The sequence below is a fragment of the Pomacea canaliculata genome, linkage group LG8, assembly GCF_003073045.1.
Source record: "Pomacea canaliculata isolate SZHN2017 linkage group LG8, ASM307304v1, whole genome shotgun sequence".
Taxonomy (NCBI): domain Eukaryota; kingdom Metazoa; phylum Mollusca; class Gastropoda; order Architaenioglossa; family Ampullariidae; genus Pomacea; species Pomacea canaliculata.
The window spans coordinates 3,992,832-4,017,170 of NC_037597.1; the positions used below are offsets into that span (position 1 = coordinate 3,992,832).

General features: G+C 45.2%; 1 protein-coding gene across 1 annotated transcript in view; it reads left to right on the forward strand.

Moving 5' to 3' along the window:
- Nucleotides 1-24,339, forward strand: part of LOC112570553 (cleavage and polyadenylation specificity factor subunit 2-like) — a 114,818-nt gene that overhangs the window by 64,160 nt on the left and 26,319 nt on the right. The window contains 4 exon segments of the mRNA XM_025249064.1: nucleotides 9,663-9,830; nucleotides 17,065-17,171; nucleotides 21,154-21,256; nucleotides 22,454-22,557. Of these exon segments, the coding sequence (XP_025104849.1) occupies nucleotides 9,663-9,830; nucleotides 17,065-17,171; nucleotides 21,154-21,256; nucleotides 22,454-22,557 (482 nt within the window).

A 24,339-nucleotide genomic window follows, 5' to 3' on the forward strand; every position in this document is an offset into this window, starting at 1 on the left:
TTGATGATCTGGGGGCAACGTGGAATGAAATATTCGCCGACCTTTTGGCGGCCCCTTGTCCTCCGGTGCTCTGCTGATTATGTAGGTTGACTGATTGTCATGAGATGACATGGTCGCCGACTGGTGGGCTGCGACAGTGAACAGTGCGGGTAAAATAAAGAGACAGGCAAAGTAAGTCATCTTTATTTGTGACAGTTTGTAAATTCTGATGACATGTTTTAATTACGATTGTTAAAGGCGAAAATTTGCCCGTGGGACTTGAAGTGATTTCTTGAACATGTTTTTAGCTAAAGTTTGAGAATAAGCAGACCACCATAGAAATGGGATGATAGAAGGTCTGCTTTTATTAGAACCGGAAGGGAAGGGTTTTGCTTTAGTTTTGGTTCTACAAGAAAGTGGAGATTGGACATATGGACACGTCATTAGTGTTCTGTCCTTTATAAAAGCGGAGTGACTGTCAAAATGCTTACGTGGCTCGGCTGTGGGAGTAGACATTTGTCACTTGTTATTTGTTTGTTTTTTAATGCTGACCAAGAGGAACTCTCTGGGACCAAGCTTCGGCACATCGTGGGTGATTATTCCGCTTCAGTTTGCAGGCCTTGTGTGTGTGTGTGCGCGCGAGAGAGAGAAAGGTAGGTAGTTGGATGTTGACCTGTAAGACGATGTCATAACTTTGAGGTCATTTTTTTGGAGATTCGAACCTCCGACTCTATGTTCTCAGTGTTTCTCTTTCTATAGCACACTGTTTAAACAGTCGGTCGTTTGTTCTTGCGTTTCGCCAGAAAAGTCCCATGAGGAGCTTATCTTCCTAGCTCAAGAATTGGTCCTCGACATAATCCTCGTATGTCGAGTTGTTGTCCGATGGGAAATGACTTCTGGCTGTGATTGGCCTTCTGGAAGTTAGAAAAGCTCTCTTTTCTCTCTCTCTTTCTCTCTTTGTCTCTATGGCCTGCCATGTTGCTGCATTTATAAACGAGAGTTAATTCCTGTCCCCTGGTTTGTTTTACTTCTGCTGAATACTTAGCCCTCTGAAGCCATATCTGCGGATCGAACACACGACGGAGACCTCGACTACCAGCCGATCTCCTAAGGCGGTGTCTTCTCCATTTATAGTCCATAAGTCTATAGGTAACCCTGATGTAAGCCATTACTTCATCTTCATAACTATGACCCCAGACTAGCAGCCTGCTCTTCCTGCAAGAGTCTTTTTTTAGTGTTATACTCTTCCTACCAACCTGCTGGAACACCCTTGTATCGCGAGGTCCCTGGTAGTATCGCGCTGTCCATTGGAAGAAGGTTGTTCATGATGTCCAGTTTGCCGAAACTAGTCCCGAACCGCAGGCTGCTGATTGTCTCCGTGGGTTCCGTTTGGTCAGAAGCTTGGGTCTCTGGAGAAACGTTAATACCAGAAACGTTAAACCTCAGGTCAGAGGTCTTGGGAGGGATGTCTGGGTATGCGCGAGGCCACCTGACTGATGACGTCACCCTCGTGGGAGTCGTGCTGAGGTGTTTGCAATGTCGGACAAGGCTTGTGTGAAGAAAACCGAGTGAAAGTGTGTCTCCAGATTAAAGCCAGTACATTAAAGAGACCTGAGGAGGACAATGGACACTTTTATTTTTGCAAATGATTATTTACTTTTTAAATTTATATCTTCTCTAGACTGATAATGCTGTTTGGCAGGAATAAAATAAAAATACTCTCCAGATTTTTTTAAAAGTTCCGTCTGGTATTTGTTCTTGCACTTTGCTTTTTCGTGGAGTAAAGCCTCCATTTGTGATCCGGTGTTTGTACGAGCTGACTGCAGTTGTTTTTCTCCAGAGATCAGCTTTGCCGACAAGGTATCGGTGTACAAGCGATGCTGAAGACAGAGCGGAGAGACAGTAGAGATATAGGACGGGAGGGAGGAGGAATCGGCGGCACGAGCAGACCCGATTAAAGTGTCTAATGTGGTATTAGGCCCATCAGTCACGTGGCCAGACGTTGGTGGCAGAGAATGTGGTTTAACATGACCAAGCTAACGAGCTGGATGTGTGCTCTCATTAGTCCTTTCTTCTCCTCCACCCTTCCTCCACACCCCGCCATTCTCGTCATGTCTGCCCATTGTCTTCTTTTCATTTGTCTGTATTGTAGCGTTGGCTCAAATTATCCGTGCGATCGTGTGTGTGTGTGTGTGCATATACATATGTTTATGCGTGCGACAATTTGAATGGCGGTCGCCCCATCGGTTTTGATTAACACGCGGATTGCGTGCTATCGCCATTATTATCGGCGACACGCCATCCGTCATTGCAGAAAGGAATTAAAGAATTTGAGAAAACAGGGGCGTAAACCTGTGTTGTAAGATAAAGATGAAACGGTTAAATTAAATTGATTGATATTGCTGTTAGAGTTGCAGTAAAATATTCGAACGCTATATTTAAGTAGATTTGGGATTTATTTGTTTTGTTTGTTTGTTTGTTTGTTTGTTTGTTGTTGTTTTTTTTTTTGTTTTTTGTTTTCTCTAATTCGTGTTTTCGTTCGTTTGTTACCTCATTGTTTTTTGTGGGATTATTAAAATTTGTGTGTTTGGATTTGTTTTTTGTTTTTTGTTTTGTTTTGTTTGTTTGTTGTTTGCTCTGATTTGTGTTTTCGTTCGTTCGTTACCTCTTTGCTTTTTGGTGGATTTTTAAAATTTGTTTGTTTGTTTTGTACGAAGGGAACAACCACTTTCAATGCATTTGTGTGTCGTTTGCAAGTATGCACGCCATGGCCGTAGTTCTGAAGCCAGGGCAAGTCGTTACCATGGGTAACATGGGGAAACTCCATGACAAACGTGTTTCCGTAGGTATAAAGCGGTAGCCGGACAAGCACACGTTGCACTCCAGCACGGTGGCACAGGTGTCTGGGGTCAAGACACATGAAGTAGTGGCCGGGCCGCGAGCTAAAAACAAAAACAAAAAAACAAAAAAAAACCGCAAACCATTCAGGTTGGTCTTTAAGTTTGCGACTTTGCCTTGAGGAGAACCACTTACTCTCGCTTGGTACCCAGGGTAGGTGGTGTGTGCCGCCGCTAAGATTCAGTCAGCCTCGTACAATGCGCGCAATGATCAGCGCTTAGCCCAGACGACGGCGGGTTAGAAGGCGTTACCACGAGGGTTAGACCACTTTAGCTCGAGCTTACAGGGCCACGGGCGTGCGTGCACACTGACTGACTGACTTGCGGGGAAAGTTGGAGATCGTGTATGGAAGTAATTTATTCTGGCAGCGTGGAAAGGTCGGTGAGTCGATAAAGTACGGGGGATGCCAGAAGCTGGAAGACAAATTGAAGCATTTCGCTTCGTGCATTTTTTTTGGGGGGAGGGAGTGGCGGCGGGGGGAGAAATTAACTTTGATTTGGAAGCGTCGAGCCGTAGAAAGTTTGTGTGAGGTTCACAAAGTACGGTGGCTATTACCATTCGCTCTGAAGTTGAAAATTGAAATCAGAAAACTGTCTTTGAACTGGGATTAAGATCTTCGCTGCCTTCACCTTTGCTCCTATCAATGTGGATTACTCCCCCTTCCATTCATAGGAACGTATGACGTCATCTGGAGGGGGTGGTTAGAGGAGGTCCTTGGAGAAAATATTTTTTTGAAAAAGCTCTATGCAGCTTTGAGTCAGAAGAATGTTGGTGTCGTGAACAAATGTCAGGAGCTGATTTTTTTCTGGCCAAACTCGAAAAAAACGAAGAAGAGGTGGAGGAGTTCGACGACGACGAAAAGAAAGTCTTTTAAAAAAAGCAAAGGTCATCCCGTGGCCTTTAAGTTGCTGGAGAAGGAGGACTTACTTTTCCCGGAGCCACCTTTTTGTAAGGGCGGCGTCCGTCTCCTCCCCACTCGCTGCCTTGGCTTTTCCAACTCAGTATAGAATTAGGTACATACATTCTCGACATTGGATCGATTGAAGAAAATTTACCGCACCGCACGGGTATCGAACCGGAACGCTTCCAGTTTCGGACGTCAGTGCTGCAACAACTCGGCTACTCACTTTCCCAGGAAGTGGTAGGAGAAGGGAAGACAAGGGAAGAGAAGACAAGCAGGAGACGGTGATACTGAACAGACTAATCATTCCCAACCGTCAGCTGCGTTCTACTTAATCATTGACTAGAAAAATCAAGTGTTCACTCTTGAAATTCAGTCGCGGAGATGATGGCAATAACTGGTTGCATCTTTCTGAGCTTAGTGCTCTTATTTTAAGATTTAGCTAATTAGTGGCTCGCTGAGGCACTAATCTCATTGTTCGGATGAGTTTAGTCTTTTGTCTTGCTAAGGACAAGCTGTGCTTGAGTGTGCGTGCGTCTGTGTAATGAGCTTCCAATGAGTTGCTTGAGACACACGTGGGTTTAAATACTGATCTCTGTCTCTCACACACAGAATGTTGTAGTTCTCTGTGAAGCTGTGTACATCTCTTGATGCAGCGTACACGTGTCCTGTGATGACAGTTCCCATCATGCTTATCTTCTTGACAAAGAGTGTACACGTCTGTTCTCCTCGCCTTTTATCCAAATTGTCGGGGGAGGGGTGAGGGTGGGCGGTCCCCTGACGGGTGGACAAAATCGAATTGATCAGTTGAAGGGTTCAAAGTCAGGGTGCTGGAAAGCGTGCAGCTAATCTCGGCAACATCTCAGTTGAAAATGGCGCGTATCCACGTAATTTCTCGCGAGATTTCCCTAGCCCAAACTTTTCAGGTCTGAACTGCACAGGCGCACCCTCTCCACGCTCTGAAATCGCTTTCCGCTCTTTCAAGTTTGTCGCTAGTGCTGCACTTCAGTCTCAGAAAAAATCGCATACATTGATTCCTTTTTTTTATTTGCCCGATAATAATCAGCCAGTCTCGGCGCCTCCAGTCGACTTTCTGTGGGAGACCGAAGAGAGTTTACCTGTTATTATTAATGGCTTACTTTTGAAACAATTAGCGGACTAGATTTGCACAACACAAAGATACTGGACTAAATACCAAATATGGTGGAGTCGGTGTTTAAAGCTGTCAACAACTAAGATTATATCATAGCAAAGCTGCCATCCCTGTAAACAGATGTCACACCCAGTTAGGAAGAAAAAGAAGTCTTGAACTTTCATCAAAATAAAGAGATGTTGCTAAAGCAGTGCCAACTAAACAAAAACCACGAGATGTTAAAACCAAAAATCGCTTCTTGAACACGACAACCTGAGCGATGTTTCTTCATTTATCTTGAAGACATGCAGAGGTTTGCTGAGCTGAGCCACACTCACTGTTACAAACACTACTTGCGTGCAACTGAACTCTGCAGTATAAGAGAGTAATTGTCTTCTGCTTTTTTAGTGGCAGGTGAGAATGACGATGTTTTAAAATTAAGTATAATAATGTGTTCATATTATGGAAATTATTATTTTAAAAATAAACTTAAAAAATGACGAAAAAAATGTTGCGCTCGTGTTGCCCTTTAAAGGGCCGCAGAAGAAAAGGATAGAACTTTCCTTTCACATGCTGACACGGTGAACCACTTTACTGCTCCAGTATTGGGCTACAGTACCTTTACCCTTTTTTTCTTCTTTGTAGTCTCTACCCTTTTCACCTTTTTTATGGTCACTAGCGATATTCAATAATGATGGTATGCCGGCGCGCGACGCTGTTCTAAACCATGCCAGTCTCAAGAGGGCCGCGAATTAAAGCCCGACGCTCGGGATGGCGAGGAAGAAGCGTACCAACTGCCGAGGAAGCGACCTTGGGTGAGTGTTGATGAAATTGAGATGTCGACCACTTGCTTCAGCAGAGAAAAATCTTCCTTGCTTTGCTCTTCCCTGCGCTGCGTGCTGACGGTGGGAGTCGGGGAGTAGGAGTGCTGATTGCCATCCATTATTCGCCCCCATTGAGAGCCCATTCTGGATCAGCTGGCGAGCACGCGGGCTTGTGGCGAGTAAGCTTGTCCACACTTCATGACTGCCAGCATGTCTGCGAGGTCCATCTCGCTGCAACCATAAACAGGAGGAGGCCGTCCGCGTGGACAACGCGGGTCCTCACGCCTGGCATTACTGCTGATATCGACCTCCAAGGGGAAATAAATCGAGGAGTGCGGGAGGACGTGACGTCATGGCTGTTTTGTGAGATCTGCACGAGGCGAGCACATTTTATCCACGGGGTATTTCGCCAGTTGACCTGTGGACAACGTGGTTATCCTGGCCTGTGGGGTAAGCGAGCGCTGGAGTCCTGTAACTGAAGGATGTCAAGATCCCGCCCACCCATCACACGACTACCACCAGTGTACACACCGGGTGTCCAGAGAGATGACTTTTTGATGAAGCACACCCGCGAATGTTGCCCTCTCACATGACCTACCGACTCTCGCCTGCAGGCGTTGATGCATGCATTAACCAAAGATGCCAAATGATTACAATTTTTTTTTAATTAAAAGACCGGTTGGTGTGGAGCAAGGTTCAAATCTGGATGGTGAAGACCTGGGCAAGCCACAACCTTCTTGGTCTCATCAGGGTCTCGTAGTGGCTAACCTCCGAGATCGATTCATTACATTGGACCACCTGGCAAGTGGTCTGGGCCCACATCCCTGGCAGGCCGACTGACCGACTGCAGTGCTGTTTCCTTCACCCTTGACCCCGCTGACGTCCCCATGATGTGATGAGCTGGTTCTTTGTGCAGAAATCGTTTTAGACGGATTACTTTGATATGATTACAAACCATTTTATCTTATTTGTATATGCATAGAATGTGTGTGAAGGAAAATACTTTGATTCCTTAAGTCCTCCTTTCGTTGTACCTTCTTTTTATACGAAAGCTTTAAATATAATTATTCCCGGGCGCAATGACAGTTTAAAAATGCAAATGCACCGAATTCTGCAAGTCAGATATAAACGAGCTTATTCTTGTATTCCTCAACTTCAAGCAAAATAAAATCGAAGAGCATTCCCAGAGAATATAAATAGATGTAGACGTTTTCCTTTCGTTTCTTTCTTTCTGTATTGGGTACATCTAGCAGGAGAACTCCATGGGAGGTAATCTAGGGCAGGTTCAGGCAAAATAAATTGCAAATATATGTGTTAGAGATGAGAAGATAGATGCGTTTTCAATAAAAGTCAGCCGGGTACGTGATTTGGCAGCGGACTCCGGCCTTCCCCGGTGCTTGATCGTTCCTTGACCCCGGCGGACCGCAGAGACTCGACGCAAAGCTCGGCCCCGCGGCTTCCGTTCACGTGTTCGCCAGAAGCCGGACTTTTGGCCGAGATCTCGCGAGATCCTGGAGCGAAGTGTCCACGTCCTCTTTGTCAGTTGCGGTCGGTGCTTGGCCATTTGAAGACCCGCGTCTAGTGACGGCGGCCGCCACGGTGAGAGCGGAACAGAGAGGATGGTGAATGGAGCTGCAGCACTCAGCGCCCATAATTAGCTTTTCATCTGCCGCAGCATCGGAGATGTAGTAGAGACTGCAGACCGCCGTCGCGTCTCGGGTTGCCTATCCCCTGTAGAAAGGGTCCGAAGAAGTGAGAAGGCTTCAAAGGGTCCGGGAAAAAAAGAATAAGTACTATTAGTGTTGTCGGCGAGGTGACCCGCACCGCCACGCCTTCGTAAAAGATGGCTGCTGGCAAAATTAAAGGTCTAGTGACGTGGAATTCGTTTCCAACGACACGGTAGAGCTCGGTGTAAAATACTATTCCCAAACTCTGAGTAAATAAATCTTACCTTTTTGAATTGAAACATTTTCAAACATCCTCACGCTCAGAAAGATGTCCAAAATGCAGATATCAGAAATATGCATGGATACTTGTCAAGGGCACACAACCAGTAGGCAAGCCGGGACCAGTTTTAATTAGGCATGTCACGTGGACATTGAAGTCGTTTGCTTGCCTCGTTCTCTGCCTGCCGACATTTGTAGGCGTGCGCCTCGAGAAATTACGGAAATTTTGATCGGACATTCGGAAAGGTCAGCACTTATTATTTAAGCCGAGCTTACTGTTTGACTTGCTTGTCCCTTTAAGCGCGGGCGAATGCGTTTTGTTCGTGGAGGGAGAGGATGACGGAGGCGAGGACCGTGAGGGTGATGACAATGGAGAAAGAGTTTTTTGTCGCTAGTGATGTATGGCAAGTTACTATTTTGATCTTGAATTTTAGTAAACTTTTTTTACTAAATGAAAAATTTCTGCCTCGATTAGGACTTTAATCTTTGGTCTCTGATCATGTTTTTTAGTTCATTTCCCTTTCTAACGGTCATCCGATGTTTGCAGACGGCGGCGCAGTTTCCTGTTTGTCGTAGTTTCCTTATTCTTGGTGTTTTTAATTAAGATTTTCTAGTACCATCGGTAATTAGTTCTGGTGTTTGTTGTTTGTTTATTTTTGTTTTGATTTATCTGCAGAACGATTACAAGAGGACAGGATGTCATTTTGCGGAGGCCTTTAACCTCTAATGTCCACATTTAGCAAACTTACAACACAACAGCTTTGTCTTGTAGTTGTACACCAGTTCTTATCGTTTGCAGACCTACTTTGTTCGGATATGTCGTGCTCAGGCTCATCGACTTGTTTACATTTTGACGAAAGAAGGAAAGTAACATCCGTGCAAAAGTCAACATCACCGCCATCTTCAGAAGAAACGTCCTTACAATCATCACTCCCTTCTCTAACAAAGCCTCAGACCACCAGATCCTGCTGCCACAGTGTGGTGGATGTGTAAAGGTGGTCATGTCTGCAAATGTAAATACTCCCAAAGAGCAGCTGCTTGTCTCAAAACGGGAGTGAACATTCTGGAATGGTTGCTGTTTTCAAAAGATTGTTTTCCCAACAGCATGGCATCCCTGCTATCGGAGGATCAGTGACCGACAGTGAAATGCGCATAATCGTTGGCCGAGACCACAGCGGCAGCTAGTTTTTTCTTTCTTTTTTTCTTTTTCTGATGCCGTTGACATCAAACAGAAGAAGAAAGGAGGAATAGATTGAGGCAGTTCTAGCGTGAAAATACAACAGTGTGCTGAGTCCCGGGGAAATGCCAGCCGTCCATCCGCGCAGTTAAAAGCGTTTAGCGGGCGCGAGATGTTCGTTTTCAAATGACGAGATTACAAGCGCCGACTGGTGGCCGGGATCTCGCGGCAAACGCGAGAGTTTGTCATTTGCCGAGAAGTCAGCACAGACCTTCAATGAAGGTCTTGGCGAACTCTGAGACTGCCCAGGTGCTGTGCTTACATTCGCGCGTGCCAATTCGAAATCTTGGGGTTTTTGTTTGTATTGTTTTGTTTTGTTTTTAATAACTATACTATTAAACGGAAAATAAGAAGTATACAGAGTTACCACAAGCCGAACAGGGTCTGTCGGCGGAGAGGCCAGACTAACTTTTTGACCCTGCTCCTCCTGGTTGAGGGGTTTGCTTTGGGCTAAGGAGGTAAAGATCTCCCCCGACCTTTCGATTTTTGGGGACATAAATGATAGAGACCGTATTTTTCTAAGGACTAGCAGTTTGTGTCAGCAGTGCCTGTCTTCTCTCCCTCTAATCATCCCCAAGTCTGTTTGTCCGTGCGTGTGTGTGTGAGAGAGAGAGAGAGAGAGAGAGAAGCAATAAGAAAACTAAGCGATAAGTTTATATTTGCGGTCTGGTACCGAGAGCTAAAGACGGATGCTTGTAGTGGACTGTCTCTATTACCTCTGTGTTGTGTTTGTGTGTGTGTGCAGGTGGTGCTGGCCAGTACACCGGACCTGCAGTCAGGCTACTCGCGGGACCTCTTCGTGGCCTGGTGCGGCAACAGCAAGAACAGCATCATACTGACCTCCCGCACCTCGCCCGGCACCCTCACCCGATGGCTCATCGAGAACCAGGAGGCCAAGACTGTCACACTTGAGGTGAGTTGCGCTCAGACCACTGCACTAGCCCTTTGTTTCATTGCCGCCATCAATGTACATTAAACAGTCTTCAAAACTCTTCTTCTCTCCGTTCTTCCTCTTCTTTCTTCGCGAGTTTTTTATTCTTCTGGTAGCCCGGATTCCTAATTCTGTTCAAATAATTTTGAGTTAAAAGAGAGGGACGAACAAAAGATATCAATCGATGATGAAGACAAGCAGAATTAAATCTTTTTTAAGAAACAGGAATTTGGATTTGCGCGCAGATCCTTGAGCAGTAGGTTGGTGAACCGTGGTAATCAATTTTTTTTTAAAGCTCAAATCATCACATTTGTTATTTCGCACCTTTTTTTATTGAAAGAAGCAATTACGTGATTATGAGAGCTTGGCTCCCACGTGCCTACCTTTGACAGTTATATTGCTGTGTAACTCGTTACCTAGGCAACATAATAAAAATAAAGGTAAGACTGGAAAACTAATCTAACTTACATCAAGGTTCTTGCTGAGTTTGTTGTACTGTCAACATTCAAGTCTTCGCTAACAGAGTGGATGACACGAAGAAGTCCTCGCAAAGCCGAATAGGAATCGACGCCATGGCGAGGTTCAGGAGCTAATCTAGTCACAGAAGCAGGACTATATATCGAAGGAGAGGTTATGTAAAGGAGAAGGGGAAAGGAGATTGAGGCATCGTGACGGAGCAAGACTCTTACCATAAACGATAATCAAGTCGCAAGATTTACACGGACCAGAAGGCATTGCGCACACGGCGGCCAAGCCGTTACATTTGCCATCCCACGTGAGCTCCAGACTTGAGGTCGATGGTAGACGACAAGAAGGAAGACAATCCAGGTTTCACATACAGGGTGGGTCGTGTGTGGAAGTCATTCCCATTCATCCAGGCTGCTAGTTTTCTAACGGACTAACCGTAATAAACGCTGAAATTAATCGAAAATAATGGGTCCGGGGTTGGCGCTGGGTCTGGTGCTGGAGCGGCGTAGATGGGAAAGTTTGTAGGCAAGAGTGACCATGCATATGTTCACATTCGGTTAGCGGCTTGGTCGTGGAATGTCTGTCCGACAAGCAGACTGTTAAAGTGCTGGTCTTTATTCTGTACTTCCACTGACTGTCTGTACTTGTTCACGTCTATGCTGTAGGAGTACTTAGTTACTGGCAGCTTGTGTTTGTCTGAACCTGGTGAAAATATGGTTGGCAGAATTATATTTATTTTCCCAGTGTTTTTTTTTTTTTTTACCGGGGAATGTTTCCTGAGCAGGAAAGGTTATCTTGGAAAAACTAACAAGACTTTTTTTTTTTACTACTCTGAAGGATGAAAAAGCAGATCGCTTGAAACTGTTTAAAATATGCAGATCGGAACTGTTTCTTTCCAACCTTCTCTCGTATTTGTATAATATTATCTTGTAGTTTATGTTCTCCACAAATATCCGACTTCTTTCCCAGTGTATACTTATATAGATTATGGCCTGCATACACAAAATTACACCTCGTGAGTCTCAATAAAAATAATAAAAAGATGGCGCGTGAGTCGGGGTCAGGACAGACCGCCAGACCTTGCGATGACCAGCTAGGATAGTCGCTGGCCCATGCACAGCTTACATTCGTGTTCAGAGCTCGGAATAATTCGTCGGAAGATGGAGAATAATAAAACTGCGAGCTGGAAGCAGGTTACTGGAAGTGTCGTAAGATGGCGCCACTTTCGTAGAGTTATCGCCCTTTCTGTGCGGCGAGGCGGCAACTCTACGCCAAGTGCGCAGCTTACGAGCCATTAGTAAGTAAATGGCGAAAAAATGAGTGGGCGAGCCTCAGAACTTATTGAAACGTATATTTCTCGTCCGCCCTTTTACCGTTTTTATTTACATTAATATTAGATTTATTGTCTTGCTTTTCTAGGGCTTTCTGTAGAATTTAAATGGAAGTGATTGGGAAAACTGTAGCAGTAACACTTTTTGTTAGTAAGAGGACATCAGGATCTGAAGTCCTTAATTATTAGTCAGTTTATGTCAGGCTTAGCCTGGCCCTGAAATGTGGGGCCATATAATTGGACACGGGTTCAGACCTTCAGGCTGATTGTCTGACAGTTTTCCCTGTACCATGCGGTTTGTGTGGCTCTTAAATATTGAAAAGATGCGAATCAACACCCTGGGGTGTGGATGTACATCTTTATAACAACGGATGATTCGAGGGAAGGAGCTGGATGAGGGTAGATGGGCGCTGATGGCATGGTTCTCTGACCTGGACATGTCCACATCATTTCCTTCAAGCAGTTGAGCGTGTAGATGATATGTAGTGTTTGCACGGATTCAGGGAAGGGACATGGCTTCGTCCACCACAGAAATCGCCCCCAGCGTGTCGGAGGACCTACGATGGTGGCCATTGCACTGCTATCGTCCTTGTGTGATTTTATATCCCCATTCGATAATTAATAAACTGTTCTTTGGCGACATTTTTACCGGATATTGGACCTTTCAGTCACCGGTCCTTCTCACCCAGACACAAAAAAGGAATAGTGTTAATGACTCTGTCAATTACAGAGGATTTTTTCCTTCTCGTGCGATTAGCAGATGTTTCACGTCCGTGGACCGGCAACAGATCGTACAATTGGGCAAAACAGCAAAACATCCCGTTGACAGGCAGGCTGCCTTCCTAAAGAGCTGTCCTGTCTATAACCAGATACTGGACGCAGTGGTCTGAAACTCTTTCCTTCCCGCGAGAAACTATATGCTGCATGTGTTATAGCTGATGGAGTAATAGTAGTAGAAGCAGGAAATGACATCCAGCAGCAGCAGCAGCAGGATTACATCGATGGAAATAAGAAAAACTGCATACATCTGACGCGGTGTTTATGAAGTCGTTGCCCTGGGGGCAACAGGGGGAACTTCAGGACAACCGTCTTGTTTCCAGAATTGTAAAGCAGTGTCCAGACCCCGCAGATGTTGTTTTACCCCTGGAGCCGATGGCAACGCCTTGTAACGGTCTCAAGCTGCCAGTAGTCCCATCTTTGCAACAAAGAAGCCGCTTCTTTCTCCAGCAAAAGCAAGTAAATGTCTGGCTGCGCGCTTGGAGGAAGGATCCGTTGTTCAGTAGAAGTGACTGCACCTTCCAAGAAGTCTGATGGCTGCTCTGAGACTGAACCATCTGTTCAATAATAAGAGTATCAACACTCAGTACAAGGTGGTAACACAGAGAGGTCTGACAAAATCTCTTAGGCGTGTGAACATGTCTTTGTACACGAACACGCATGCATACCCAACCCACACAAACACAAACGCGCGTGCAAACGCACAGGCAGAGCAACAGGTAGAGAAATAATTAGGGTTGTTAAAATAAATATCGCGCATAACGATTTTAAAATTGACTTTCTCTGAGCGGAGAATGTGTTTGAGAAGTCGTTTTATTTTAATAAAATCACATTAAATTTCTTAATGGCAGAGGTGAATCGACGAATTTCTTTGTTAATGATGAGTGCGGCTGCAAGGACATCGTGACAGAGAGAAAGAAGGGGAGCAGGATAAAGAAACACAAAGCCTCGCTGGAAGATTTCCTGTTGTTTCATCTCGTTTCTGCATGGAACAAGCAAGCAGAAAGGCACAGCTGGCGAGAGGAACTCCTCTGCAAACCGAATCGAAATGCAATTGTTTTTTTAACATCACGCAAGTCCACGACTTTGTATCACAGGGTCAGCAAGACGGCCACTGGAGGATCTGAACCACTGTGATATTTGTTCTTGCAGTGGAGCTTGGAGTGATTGTCGATGGCCATGTTAGAGTAAAACTGTCGGGGAAGTCGTTGTTTTAACGGCACCTGCTCACACTGAAGACCATTTCTTGTCTCTCTTTGTTACGAGAGCAGGAACTGTGCGGCGTGAAGCTTGGTGACAACTAATCCCAGTTTGCCAGTGTACTCTCCGTGTTAAAGCTCTTCCCAAGAGATGGCACACATTGCAGATGGTTCCTATCATATCAGTTATCACCTGGAACACGAAATTGCAGGAGAAACACGAATCTCGAGATATTATGGACACAAATCTTTGTATGACATTATGTTATCACCAGTTTTGTATACCTTTAAGGAGAGAGATGCCTAGCAGCTGTCCAGTCACTAATTGGCATTTTTGCCTTGCCCGTCCAGCTGTACCCGTCTGCTCTGGTTTTTAGACCAAGTGGACAGTGCTTCAAGTGTGTTCGTGAGTGCGTTCGTGCGTCGATGAGAGGGGAAAGGGAGGGACCCCGGTGTGTTCTTCTGTGGGTCGAGGAAAGAGGAGACAGAGATACTCAGTTTCGACGAGTATTCTTCAGTCACAAAACCTACCTATCCCGACTGTTCTCGCATTTGTCATGACATATCACACAACGGAAATGTCAGGACACCAAAGACACCAACGACCGCGGACACAGTGGCAGGATGGCAGACAGGATAGAATATCTTTATGTAGAAGTCTTATGCTCGCAGAGCGATAATAGAGAAGCAGACTACATAGTGATATTCACAAAAGAAGGTGGAGTTGTAATAATATTTACTTTCTTTATTACCCAAGGGTGATTACGCGTCTCGCCTGAGATAATTCCCAGCGTTAGCTCCCTTGTTAGACTCTCCTCCGTTGGTGTGGAAACAAAATTCCCCTGTAGCCACTGACGGACCAGAGGTCACTAATTACATGGTTTTCAAAGCCAGGTCTAGTCGCTTATCAATCCTTTAGTACGAGAACCGGAAAGGGCTGTCATGATAAAGGCCATAACTAAAGATGCTCCGTGAAGCTGGTGATAGACCGAGAAGGCATACTCCACAAGCTTTTGGAAGAATAAAACATTTCTGCGGTGTTTTTTCTGCCATGCTGTACGTGTCCGGAAGACCTAATCTTTCCATTGCACTAGTCGCACTTATTTTTTTATATTTATTTTGTAAGGTGATGAGCGACCAGCTCAGAAAACGGATGGGTTGTTATTGTAGTTTATTTTTTCTTGGATATATTTATGTACATGGGAATGTGTGGGGGTGACGCAGTGTATAGGAGCATCGAGTGTACCACGTGCATAATATGGAAACCCATAGACAGGTAATCACCTTTGATTTTTTTTTTTCCCCTTGGCGAAGTTTTTAAATGCTACATAAACGACTTCTTTTAATTACTGCATAGTAAATCGGCAGAAAGTCTGATAAAAAGACCTCGATAGGTAGTGTCAGTGGAAAGATATAAAGGTATATCTGAAGGAGGTAAGAACTGGAGATAGGGGAAGGAGGAGGGAGAGATCATAATTTGTAAGGTATTAGCACAAAAAAAAAAAAAAAAGAAGTGCGAGAAAGGAACGAAAGAGAAGGAAAAGCTTTGAAGGCCTGGAGATCACTAACAGAGTACAAAAATCTCATTTTTGAAATTTTTAGGAAAGCCATTCTTCTCCAACAAATGTCAAAGCTGAACAGCAGCGCGTGGAACGTGCGCGTTTTGCCCTCTGACGCCATCGTTGAGCCTGAAAAATTAGTTCTTGGCCTGCTTTTGATATTTAGCGAGGTGGGGAAAGGGCCTGCAAACATGTGGTGATAAATGTGGGGGGCGTCCTTGGCTTCACGGGGTTCTGGGAACTCTTGCGTGATCGATGCGCCCTCTATCTCGTGCCAGCATCCCGCTGTAACCAGAACCTTTGAGATGAGGAGGAGGCACAGCGCAGGAACTGGAAGGATAGGTAGGTGGAGGCGCATGTGGACAGAAATCAGCTGAAAGAGGAGAGGAGGATCAACAGACGAGTTTTCTAAAGATGGAGATTTGTTACAATTTTGCTTGTCGCCGAAGCTTGCTAGCCGCCGAGGCGCTTGTTCAGTATGTCAGCTCCATTGACCTGTCAGCCAAGATGGACGACCGGCATCCGAGGTCGAATCGAAAACGAGGTTGCCTGCGCTGGGATTGGGTCACATACTCTTAAACCCTGGATTCTTTGGCTCCGGCGAGACAAACGCATGACAAGGTGGTCGTAGAAGACAGGTGTCACGTTTGGACAGAAAACAGACAAAGTTTGAAGACTTGAGACCACAAAGAGATGTGCGTGAGAAAGAGAGAGAGACGGTTTAGAAGACTTCCATTCAGGCGTTAATGTCAACTGTAATACCTACTTAGCGTCTAGACCCTCCGCCAGACGTCATAAGAAAAGTGAGAAGCCGACAGAGTTAAGCTCAAGCGAACAACTTGCGACAGTTTGATCACACCCGCCAGTCAGGGGCACGTGATTGTATCAGGAGGGGTGGGCAAGATGGGAGACTGCAACAAGTCAGGCGGTTGTGTCCAGCAAACTTGCGAAGCTGTATGTCAGCTGGGAGCTGTTTGAGACAAACCTGATTCTCACAGGAGGGGTGAGAAGACATCAGGCACGACATGTCAGTTAGAAACAGTTTGGAGACCTCGTCTCAGGCTGGTCGAGCGGAACTCACACGAGTGGCAAAATCAGGGATATATGGGAAAAAAAAGAGTAGAATATTTTGATGCCTTAGGTTTGAAGTGCGAGCCGAATAATTATATTTTGTGTAGCGGAAGAATAAAGAGAAAACAATTTATAGACACACATAGTATTACTATTACTATTTCACCACCTTTTAGTGAGAGAGGGGGGTGTCTAGTTTTTTTTGTTTTTTTTTTTTTTTTTTTTTAACGAGAAAGGCAGTCTAGATGACTTAACTATCTAGCGGTCACAGTTATGAAGCGATGGTAGGTGCAGTGACTAACAGGCAGTCCATGTACACGGTTACAAGTTGGGCTGAGTAAAGCCATTTTTATGTCAGAATGTCTAGCCACCCTTACATGAGAATATTTGAAGCCACCTTTATATCAGAATGTTGTAAGCCAAAGACGTATGGAAGATTAGCGCTGTGTTTATACAGGGAGGTAGAATGTCCAAGTGTTTTGTGTGTCTGATGGTGTGAACTTTTCAAAGCAGTCTTTTAACTTTGGGATGTCTTCGAGCACCTTCCTTCTCCAACCCAAAAAGCAGTTTAAAAAAAAAGTCAAAAAATAAATGATAAGAAAGCAACATTTCAATCCAACTCGCCATTACACTTTTTCATTTTCTTGCTATGTACAATGAGCATCATCGTGTTGAACATCTGCGCGTAGTAAGTCATCATCATCATCATCATCATCATCATCATCATCATCATCTCTCTCTCTGTCTTCTGTCTTCTCTGTCTTCTGTCCATCCAACACAAAATATGTCAAGGCGGCAAAATGTTTTTGCAGATTCGCCGGCGCATCAAGCTGGACGGCGCGGAGCTGGAGGAGTACGTGAAGAGGAAGCAAGATCAGGAACAGGAGGACATCAGGCGAAAGGTGGAGCTGGCCCTCAAGTACGTACACCTCCTTGCAACCCGTCTACCCCAGCTCCCACCCCATCCACACCACCATGACGACCGACATAAAATCTCTCTCTCCCCTCTCTCTTTCCCCGACTTCCCCCTTTCCTCCCTCACCCACTTGTGCCATCCTTTCTACTTGCCTGATATGGAAACTGATTGAAAGGCAGATTAGTCAGGAGCGGAGAGCGAAAGTGTGGGGACCACTGTTTGTCTGTTTGTCGCGAGACGGTCTGTCCACACAATTCTCATCGCTAGGGGCGAATCAAAGGCTCGTTTTACTGTCAAGCAACATGACGAGAAAACAGAAGCAAAATTCTTATAAAATGTCCGGTTTGGAAGCCGTCTGCCTTTCAGCGCCGACAGAACTGCTTGATTAGGCTTTTCCCCAGGGAGGTACCGCCAGACGCTCTACATTTCTTAGCTTATCGCACTTCTCCTTTTTCTTTCTTTTGTCCTCCCAAATTTTAAAGCGGCGTCTCCAAAATGACTGGTGGTTTTCGGACTAGAAGACTGCAGTGTTTGAAAGACAATCCTTTTTCTCTCTTGCCATAAATTAGGAAGGCGAGGTGGGACAGGGCATTACAGCAATGGTGACTGAAAGGGCTCCAGTGTCGTGTAGAGAGCTTCCCGCTGTTGATTAGAAAAAGTAAAGGAAAAGAAAATGAGAACCACCCTCAAAGAAAGCGAGTCCCAAGAAAAGTGAGTTCTCTAAAAACGACCGAAAGGTTAGAAGACGACCATCACATCCTGTTGACAGCGATCACGTGGTTCACGCACGTCACTGACATTCTTCATCAGTAACCCGAAACATAGTTGATATTACTACCCGCTCTAGCATCACATTACAGGATCAGTTTTCACCTTCTCTCGTGGGTGTCTTTACCCTTACCCACACAGAAAAGTAGGAGCAGCCCTAGGCTTTTACCCACAGAGAAGTACGAGTGACATGAGATTGTCATCCACAGAGGAATATGATGATCCCGAGATTCTTTGCAACAGGTCTTAGAGTCCCGGGTAGTTCACAGTTGACCACCCTGCTTGAAAAAGCTTGTCTGATGGAGGTCAGAATGTCAAGACATTGTCCTCATTCCAAGATAAAGTGCACTTATGACACTTTAAAAAGAGCAAAATTCTAGTTCTGTGGGAGAAGGCGCCAAGAAAGACAAAAAATGATATTAAATTAAAGAGCGCCGTTTTGTCGAAATGGGAAAAGGAAGATGTTGCATATGGATGAAGTCTTTGTGTCAGCTGAGGGCCTCGCGGGTCAAAAAATCAGTTATACGGTTACCACGTTGTATGGTGGAGACATTGGCCGCACGAGCCACTCACACAGAAAAGGGAAATAATTCTAGTGGGCATAGCATAGGGCGAATTGTTCTGCCAATCCCAACACATCGTCAAAATGTGAACTGTTGTCCCCGTAGGACTGGTTTTCGACATCGGTCCAGAACAAGCTCATCTGATCCGTCGGTGTCATAGTTAAGATTTGACCCTCTCACCTTTCCTTGCCGGACTCGTCCAAAAGGTAAAGTCCGGTGTCGAAATGGTTCAGTGCATGTCCCCAGCACAGTGAGCATCGACTATCATTCCATCCTCACCATCTAAGAAGAGAAAATAGTTCAGGTAGCTGAGGTATCACTCACACAGCCAACCCGCCGTAGATTTGCGAGTCTGTAATTTTGTTGGCACCGAGTGCGATGTCTCCGAGGTTTTGTGCTTATCCCTGGCAGACACCTGCTTGCTGCTGCCATGTTGGCCGAGCGTGGCGAGGGCTGAGGAGCGTGGAGGCGCCGTTCCCCTGGAAGCTAATCTAACTTAGCGCCTGTCACCCGCCATGAGACGCCATGTCACACCCGTGAACACCCGTCTGCGGCAGACAGGCTGCAATTGCCCGGCTTTCAGACACCGACACTGGCGGGGACTTAACACATGCTCGGGACTAAACTTTCCCCAGGGAAAATGGAATTAGCGGAGCGAGCTACGACAGCCTGCAGTCTGGCAGCAGATGGTTGCCAGCAGATACAGCGCCGGGTGTTCGCTCTGCCGCCTCGCCTGGGGGTCCTTCCTGGCCTGGGCTGTAGGTAACCACACTTACTTCTATGGCCAAAGCCGGAAAGACTCAAAGTGGGATTCGTTATCTACAACTTTTACATGCCCCCACTCACACTTACACACCTACCACCCCACCCACCCCCACCAGCTACATTACTGGAAATATAAAAAGACATTTTAAAAATGGGCGACAATCACGGCGGACACAGAATTTATAGTGTGGGAGAAGATTGTCAATGCTTCATGTTAAGAAACTGCCAGAGGCAGCGACGACGATGATGACAATGACTACGACGACATAGACGTGAGCACAACTTGATGGCATGAGAGGAAGAGGAGGGAGGGGCCAAGACAGAATGTGACATACCTAATCAATTTTCCAGCACAAGGGAAGCAACGGTGGCCGCAATGTGTTTACCAAGAGTCCACTAATACTCCCAAAGTCTTGCCGGCTACATCCTCCCAGGCCACGAAACTTGAGCGGATACCAAAAATTTCTGCTGCCGAGATGTGTACATGACCTATTCGGCGACAGGAAGTCGATACAACCTGCCAGACAGGGGCTGTGCCAGGGAGGAGAGGAAGCACCCCATGTCGTATCACCTACAGCCTCCCCTCCGTCTGAAGACGACCAGAAGCTGTTCTCGGAGAGACTGTAGGAATCAGGGATGTTGCATCGTTATCCTGACAATGTTTTGGACATGATACTATGACAAATGTTTATCTGCAATGTTTAAAAAGTATAAATATAGTCACATGTAGGACATAGTGTGTACACTAACACCTCCACGAGTTTTACAGTCTTGGGGTGGGTAGTAAGTAGAGGAAGCCATTCAGTCCTCAGCTGAGGGCCTTCAGTTCAGATGTTGGCAATATCGCTCTTTTTTTTTCTTTCCCTCTCTCTCTCGACCGCACGTTCATCTACTAAATGTCCGAGGGCTGAGGTTCTTGCTACAGGTCGGGGCTTTCAACACAGGCAGCTGGAGAGACATAGACGGAGGATAAGAGTGTAAGAAAAAGCTTTCATGGAAAGGCATCGCTCGGTTATTCTGGGGACGAGAAATCGTCAGGTTAATGCCGGAGATATTGCCGAGAGCACACAACATTAGGAAAACTCTAATTAAGCGAAGTGGGAATGCAGCAGGATCTGGGATAAACCTTTTTGAAGATGACGACTTCCTCCCGGCCCAGGAAGTAAAAATTGCTGTCAAAGGACTGGAGGTGGCGATTTGTATATTAAGAAACACCAAGCTGCGATAAGTCTTTCTAATCTGCAACCTTGTCCAGCGGCGATTGATTGGCAGGGGGCCCTATTATTATCTCTTGTAATCTCGTTGTGTGTCAGGATGGGTGGGGAGAGAGAGAGGGTGATACCTCCTGCTGACGTGGTCCTGAAGGCCGTTTCCCCATGACCATCCTCTCCGTCTTTGGCTCCTCCTTTCTGCTCTGCCTCCTCCCCTCCAACTCCTCTTTTCCTCCCTCTCTCTCTCTGTTCGAAAATTTCGTGTCGTGTCGAGGAATGAATGACCAGCTATTTTAAATCAGTGTGAACAGCCTCGCATGCTTCTCTCTTCTTGTCTTCCTCACTCTTATATTCATTTAAGGCTGCGTTTAAAGAGAGCTGTCTTAAACCCTTCCTAATTTCCAATTCGTCAGCAAATATCATTATTTGTCCATCTGCCTGGAGCGCCCCTCCCCCCTTGCTTGGCTTGGGGTAACTCTGTTCCAAAAATTGAAGTAGTTTGTTGGGTTTATCGGGTACAAATTTCCTGTGGCGGCGTTGGTGATGATTTATGCTTGCTGTGGTGTGGGTGACCTGCCTACCATCCATATCTCAACTATTTGGAGCATGTAGATCAATCACAGTATGTGTGTTCGCACTTCTGCATACTTGTTTATGCTTACTGTCGTGTGTGTGCAGGGGCGATGTGGACTCCAGCGATGAGAGCGAAACAGAGATGGAGGTGGACAGCTTCTACACCTCTGGGGTGAAAGGGAAACACGACTTGATGAGGAAAGCTGAGGTAAGCCATCGCTTTGAAAGAATATTATCTCCTTTTTATATTCGCCCGAAAGAATATATCACCTAGCAGACATTAGCTCTGCAGTCTGCTAAGGTTTTGTTGAGAGTCTTTCTTGAAGGAAACCGAAATCCTTTGTCAAAGATAACATTTTCCAAGGTTTTGTTAAATCTTTCTTGAAGGAAAACGAAATCCTCCGTCAGAGATATAATTTTCGCCTTCTTTTATCCTGTCGTGAACTTTCTTTCCTGTAGCAAGTATTTTTTCTGGCGTGTTCGTTTGCACGTTTCATGTTATTGTTGGCTTTTTTTTTTCGAAGTAACGATTATACGAAAGTCCAGCGGATATAAATGGAGGACGTCACACTTCCATAGTGCTGAGAGGTGGTTAGAGGTGAAGAAAAAAAAGAAAGTATCAAGTCAAGAACGATTACTCTCTCGGCGATGCGGTTTATTTCTGCTATCATTTCTCGCCACAGACGTCGAGAGCGAAAGTCCGTGACAAGAATTAATCCCACAGAAAAAAAAAAGGTGGAGGGAGTGAAGGTGGGAGAAACCACGAAGAGAGCATCAGCCATCCATTAAATTCTGCTGACAAAAAAAAAAAAAAATCTTTTGGAGTGAAGTTAATGGAAGCTGCAAGTAAAAGGAACAACAAGGCTGATCCGTCTGAAGTTTCGCTGACTGGATCAGCTCTCCTCAGCGCCATGAGGATGAAGAATAAAGTTCTGATTTTTGTCAGGATGTAGATTACATCCTGATTGCTACGTGGCAGTACCACAAAGAAATTTTATCTCAGGAGTTGACTAAAATTCGTCGTTTAGCTGACATCTTGCTGGTCTAAGTCGTAAACTTAGAAAAAGTTTCTCGTGGGAGGAAAGCTGGGTTTAAAAGGAAAAGGGAGGAAGTAGCGAGACGATGGCTTTGCGGGGGACCACGTGGTGCTGGAGTGGAATGCCTGTGGAATGTCTATTGCCATTTTTCCTGCGCCGTTTCCAGCAATGATTGTCGGTGCGGACGTGTCCAGCGTTTTTTGAGTCGCCCTCTCCAGCCTCGCTCTGAATGAGCTGACAGGAAATTACAATATGGCGGAGACGCACACTGCTCCTTGCAGGATTCTGCTAGCAGATAGAGGTTGCGAAGTTATGAACTTTTCAATTTTTTTTTAACTTTCGTTTTCGTTTCTCCTGTCCTCTCGCAGAACAAGAGCCGGACTGGGTTCTTCAAGCAGGCCAAGAAGGCCTACCCCATGTTCCTGTTCCAGGAGGAGAAACTCAAGTGGGACGAGTATGGTGAGGTCATCAGGTGCGTTGTAGTCGCTTCTGTTCTCTCTTTGTTTTCTCGTCTTTTCTGTCTCTGTTCTCTCCTTTCTTTTGTTCCCTTTTTGTTATCTCTTTTGTCTGTTATTGTGTTTCTTCTTTATTCTCTGTTACCTCCCGTCTTGTGTTCTCTCTTTGTTCTTTGTTTTGTCCTGTCTTTGTTTTCTTTTTCGTTTTTTTGTTGGTTTTTTTTTTTTTTTTTTTTTTTTTTTTTTGTTTGTTTGTTTGTTTGTTTGTTTTTGTTTTTTTTTGTGTGCTAATGTCTGTTCCTTTCTGTCGTGTGTTCCCTCTTTGTTCTACCCTCCCTACTGTCCATCGTTTCCTTCCTTTGCCTCTGATTTCTCCGTTTCCTTCCTTCTTTTCCCCCTTTCCCCTACTTTTATTCTCTTTGTTCTGTTCTTATTTCCTCCCGTCCTACTTTTCCCTCTGTTCTGTCTGCTGTTTGTTCATAACCCAAGAAGCCTGGCTGGAGTGATTTCGAAATAATTGATCAAACACAGACAGGGTGGCTACAGACGAATGTATCATTCTGACAAAAACGTAAATGTGCGGGTCTCGTCGAGTGTGAAAACCGAGTGCTGTCAGGCCGGACACTGTAGATGAAAACTGAAGTCACACTCAGTCATAAAATTTCAGTTGAAAAACCCCACACCAGTCCAGTTTTGATTGCTAGAAAAATTCCCCTTAAAGATTTATCTTCGCAAGCACCTGCATATTCATATACATTGATGAAAATATTCGGGAAGTAAATGGTATCCAACTGACTTTTGTTTCTAGGAAGGAAATGGTACCTGACTAATGTCATTTTATTGTTGACACTTTTGTAACACCTTTATATTCAAATTCAAGCACCAGAAGCAGGTAGCATTGTTGATGTTGGCAGGGTACAGAAGACGTGGGTATCCCAGAAAACGGGTGTCGGTTATATTATAACTGATCTCAGCTCTAGCGACAGATAGTAGAAGTGCCTTTGTTTGGAGTTGCAAACATTCTCTTGCCCGACAAACATGTTTGTTTTCGCCACCAACATTCCTGGGAATACATATCTACAGCCATGTTTATCTAGGCAGGGATGTACAGTAGGTTCACTTGCTGAAAACTTCTTTCTGCCTTCTCTGCAATATCCTTTCTTGCTTGTCGCTGAAACTTCTTGATTTGCGACACTTCTTCTCTCGGAGGACACTGAATCCGTGAGCAGTACATTGTTTATGGCTGTGGGTTTTACATCCATGCTGAACTTCTTGGTGAGCTTGATACCCAGTCTGCGTGGTTAGTGTGTTTTTATGTTGCTTGATTCAGTGCAAAGGCAGGTTTATTGTTTGTTGTAGGGAAGAAACGAGTGTTGTGTGCATTGTATCCTGTTGGCATCCCTTCCATCAAGGCATTCACGATATATGGACTCACAAATGCTTTCATTGCAGAGAAGCTGGTGGATTTTTTTTCTATCGCAAAACAGTTTGAGCGGTTTAATACAACTTTTAGAGGGACTTGTTAAAGGCCTACTGTCCTCTGTTGTGTTGTTAAAGCTTACTCGAATTCAAATTTGTTTTGAACAATGACTGAACTGAGCTTCGTTCAAGATAGAATCGCCCTGTATGTGAGTGAATACCTTGCTGATCCATCATGGCGATACAAGCGAGCACTCTTCCCTAAACCGGGAGAATGGAATATCCTCAGATAGTCATAATTAAAATGAATTGTCCCAGTCCTCTCTCTCCCAACACACACGCACCATATCCTGAAGTATATTCGGGACCTTAGAGTTTTC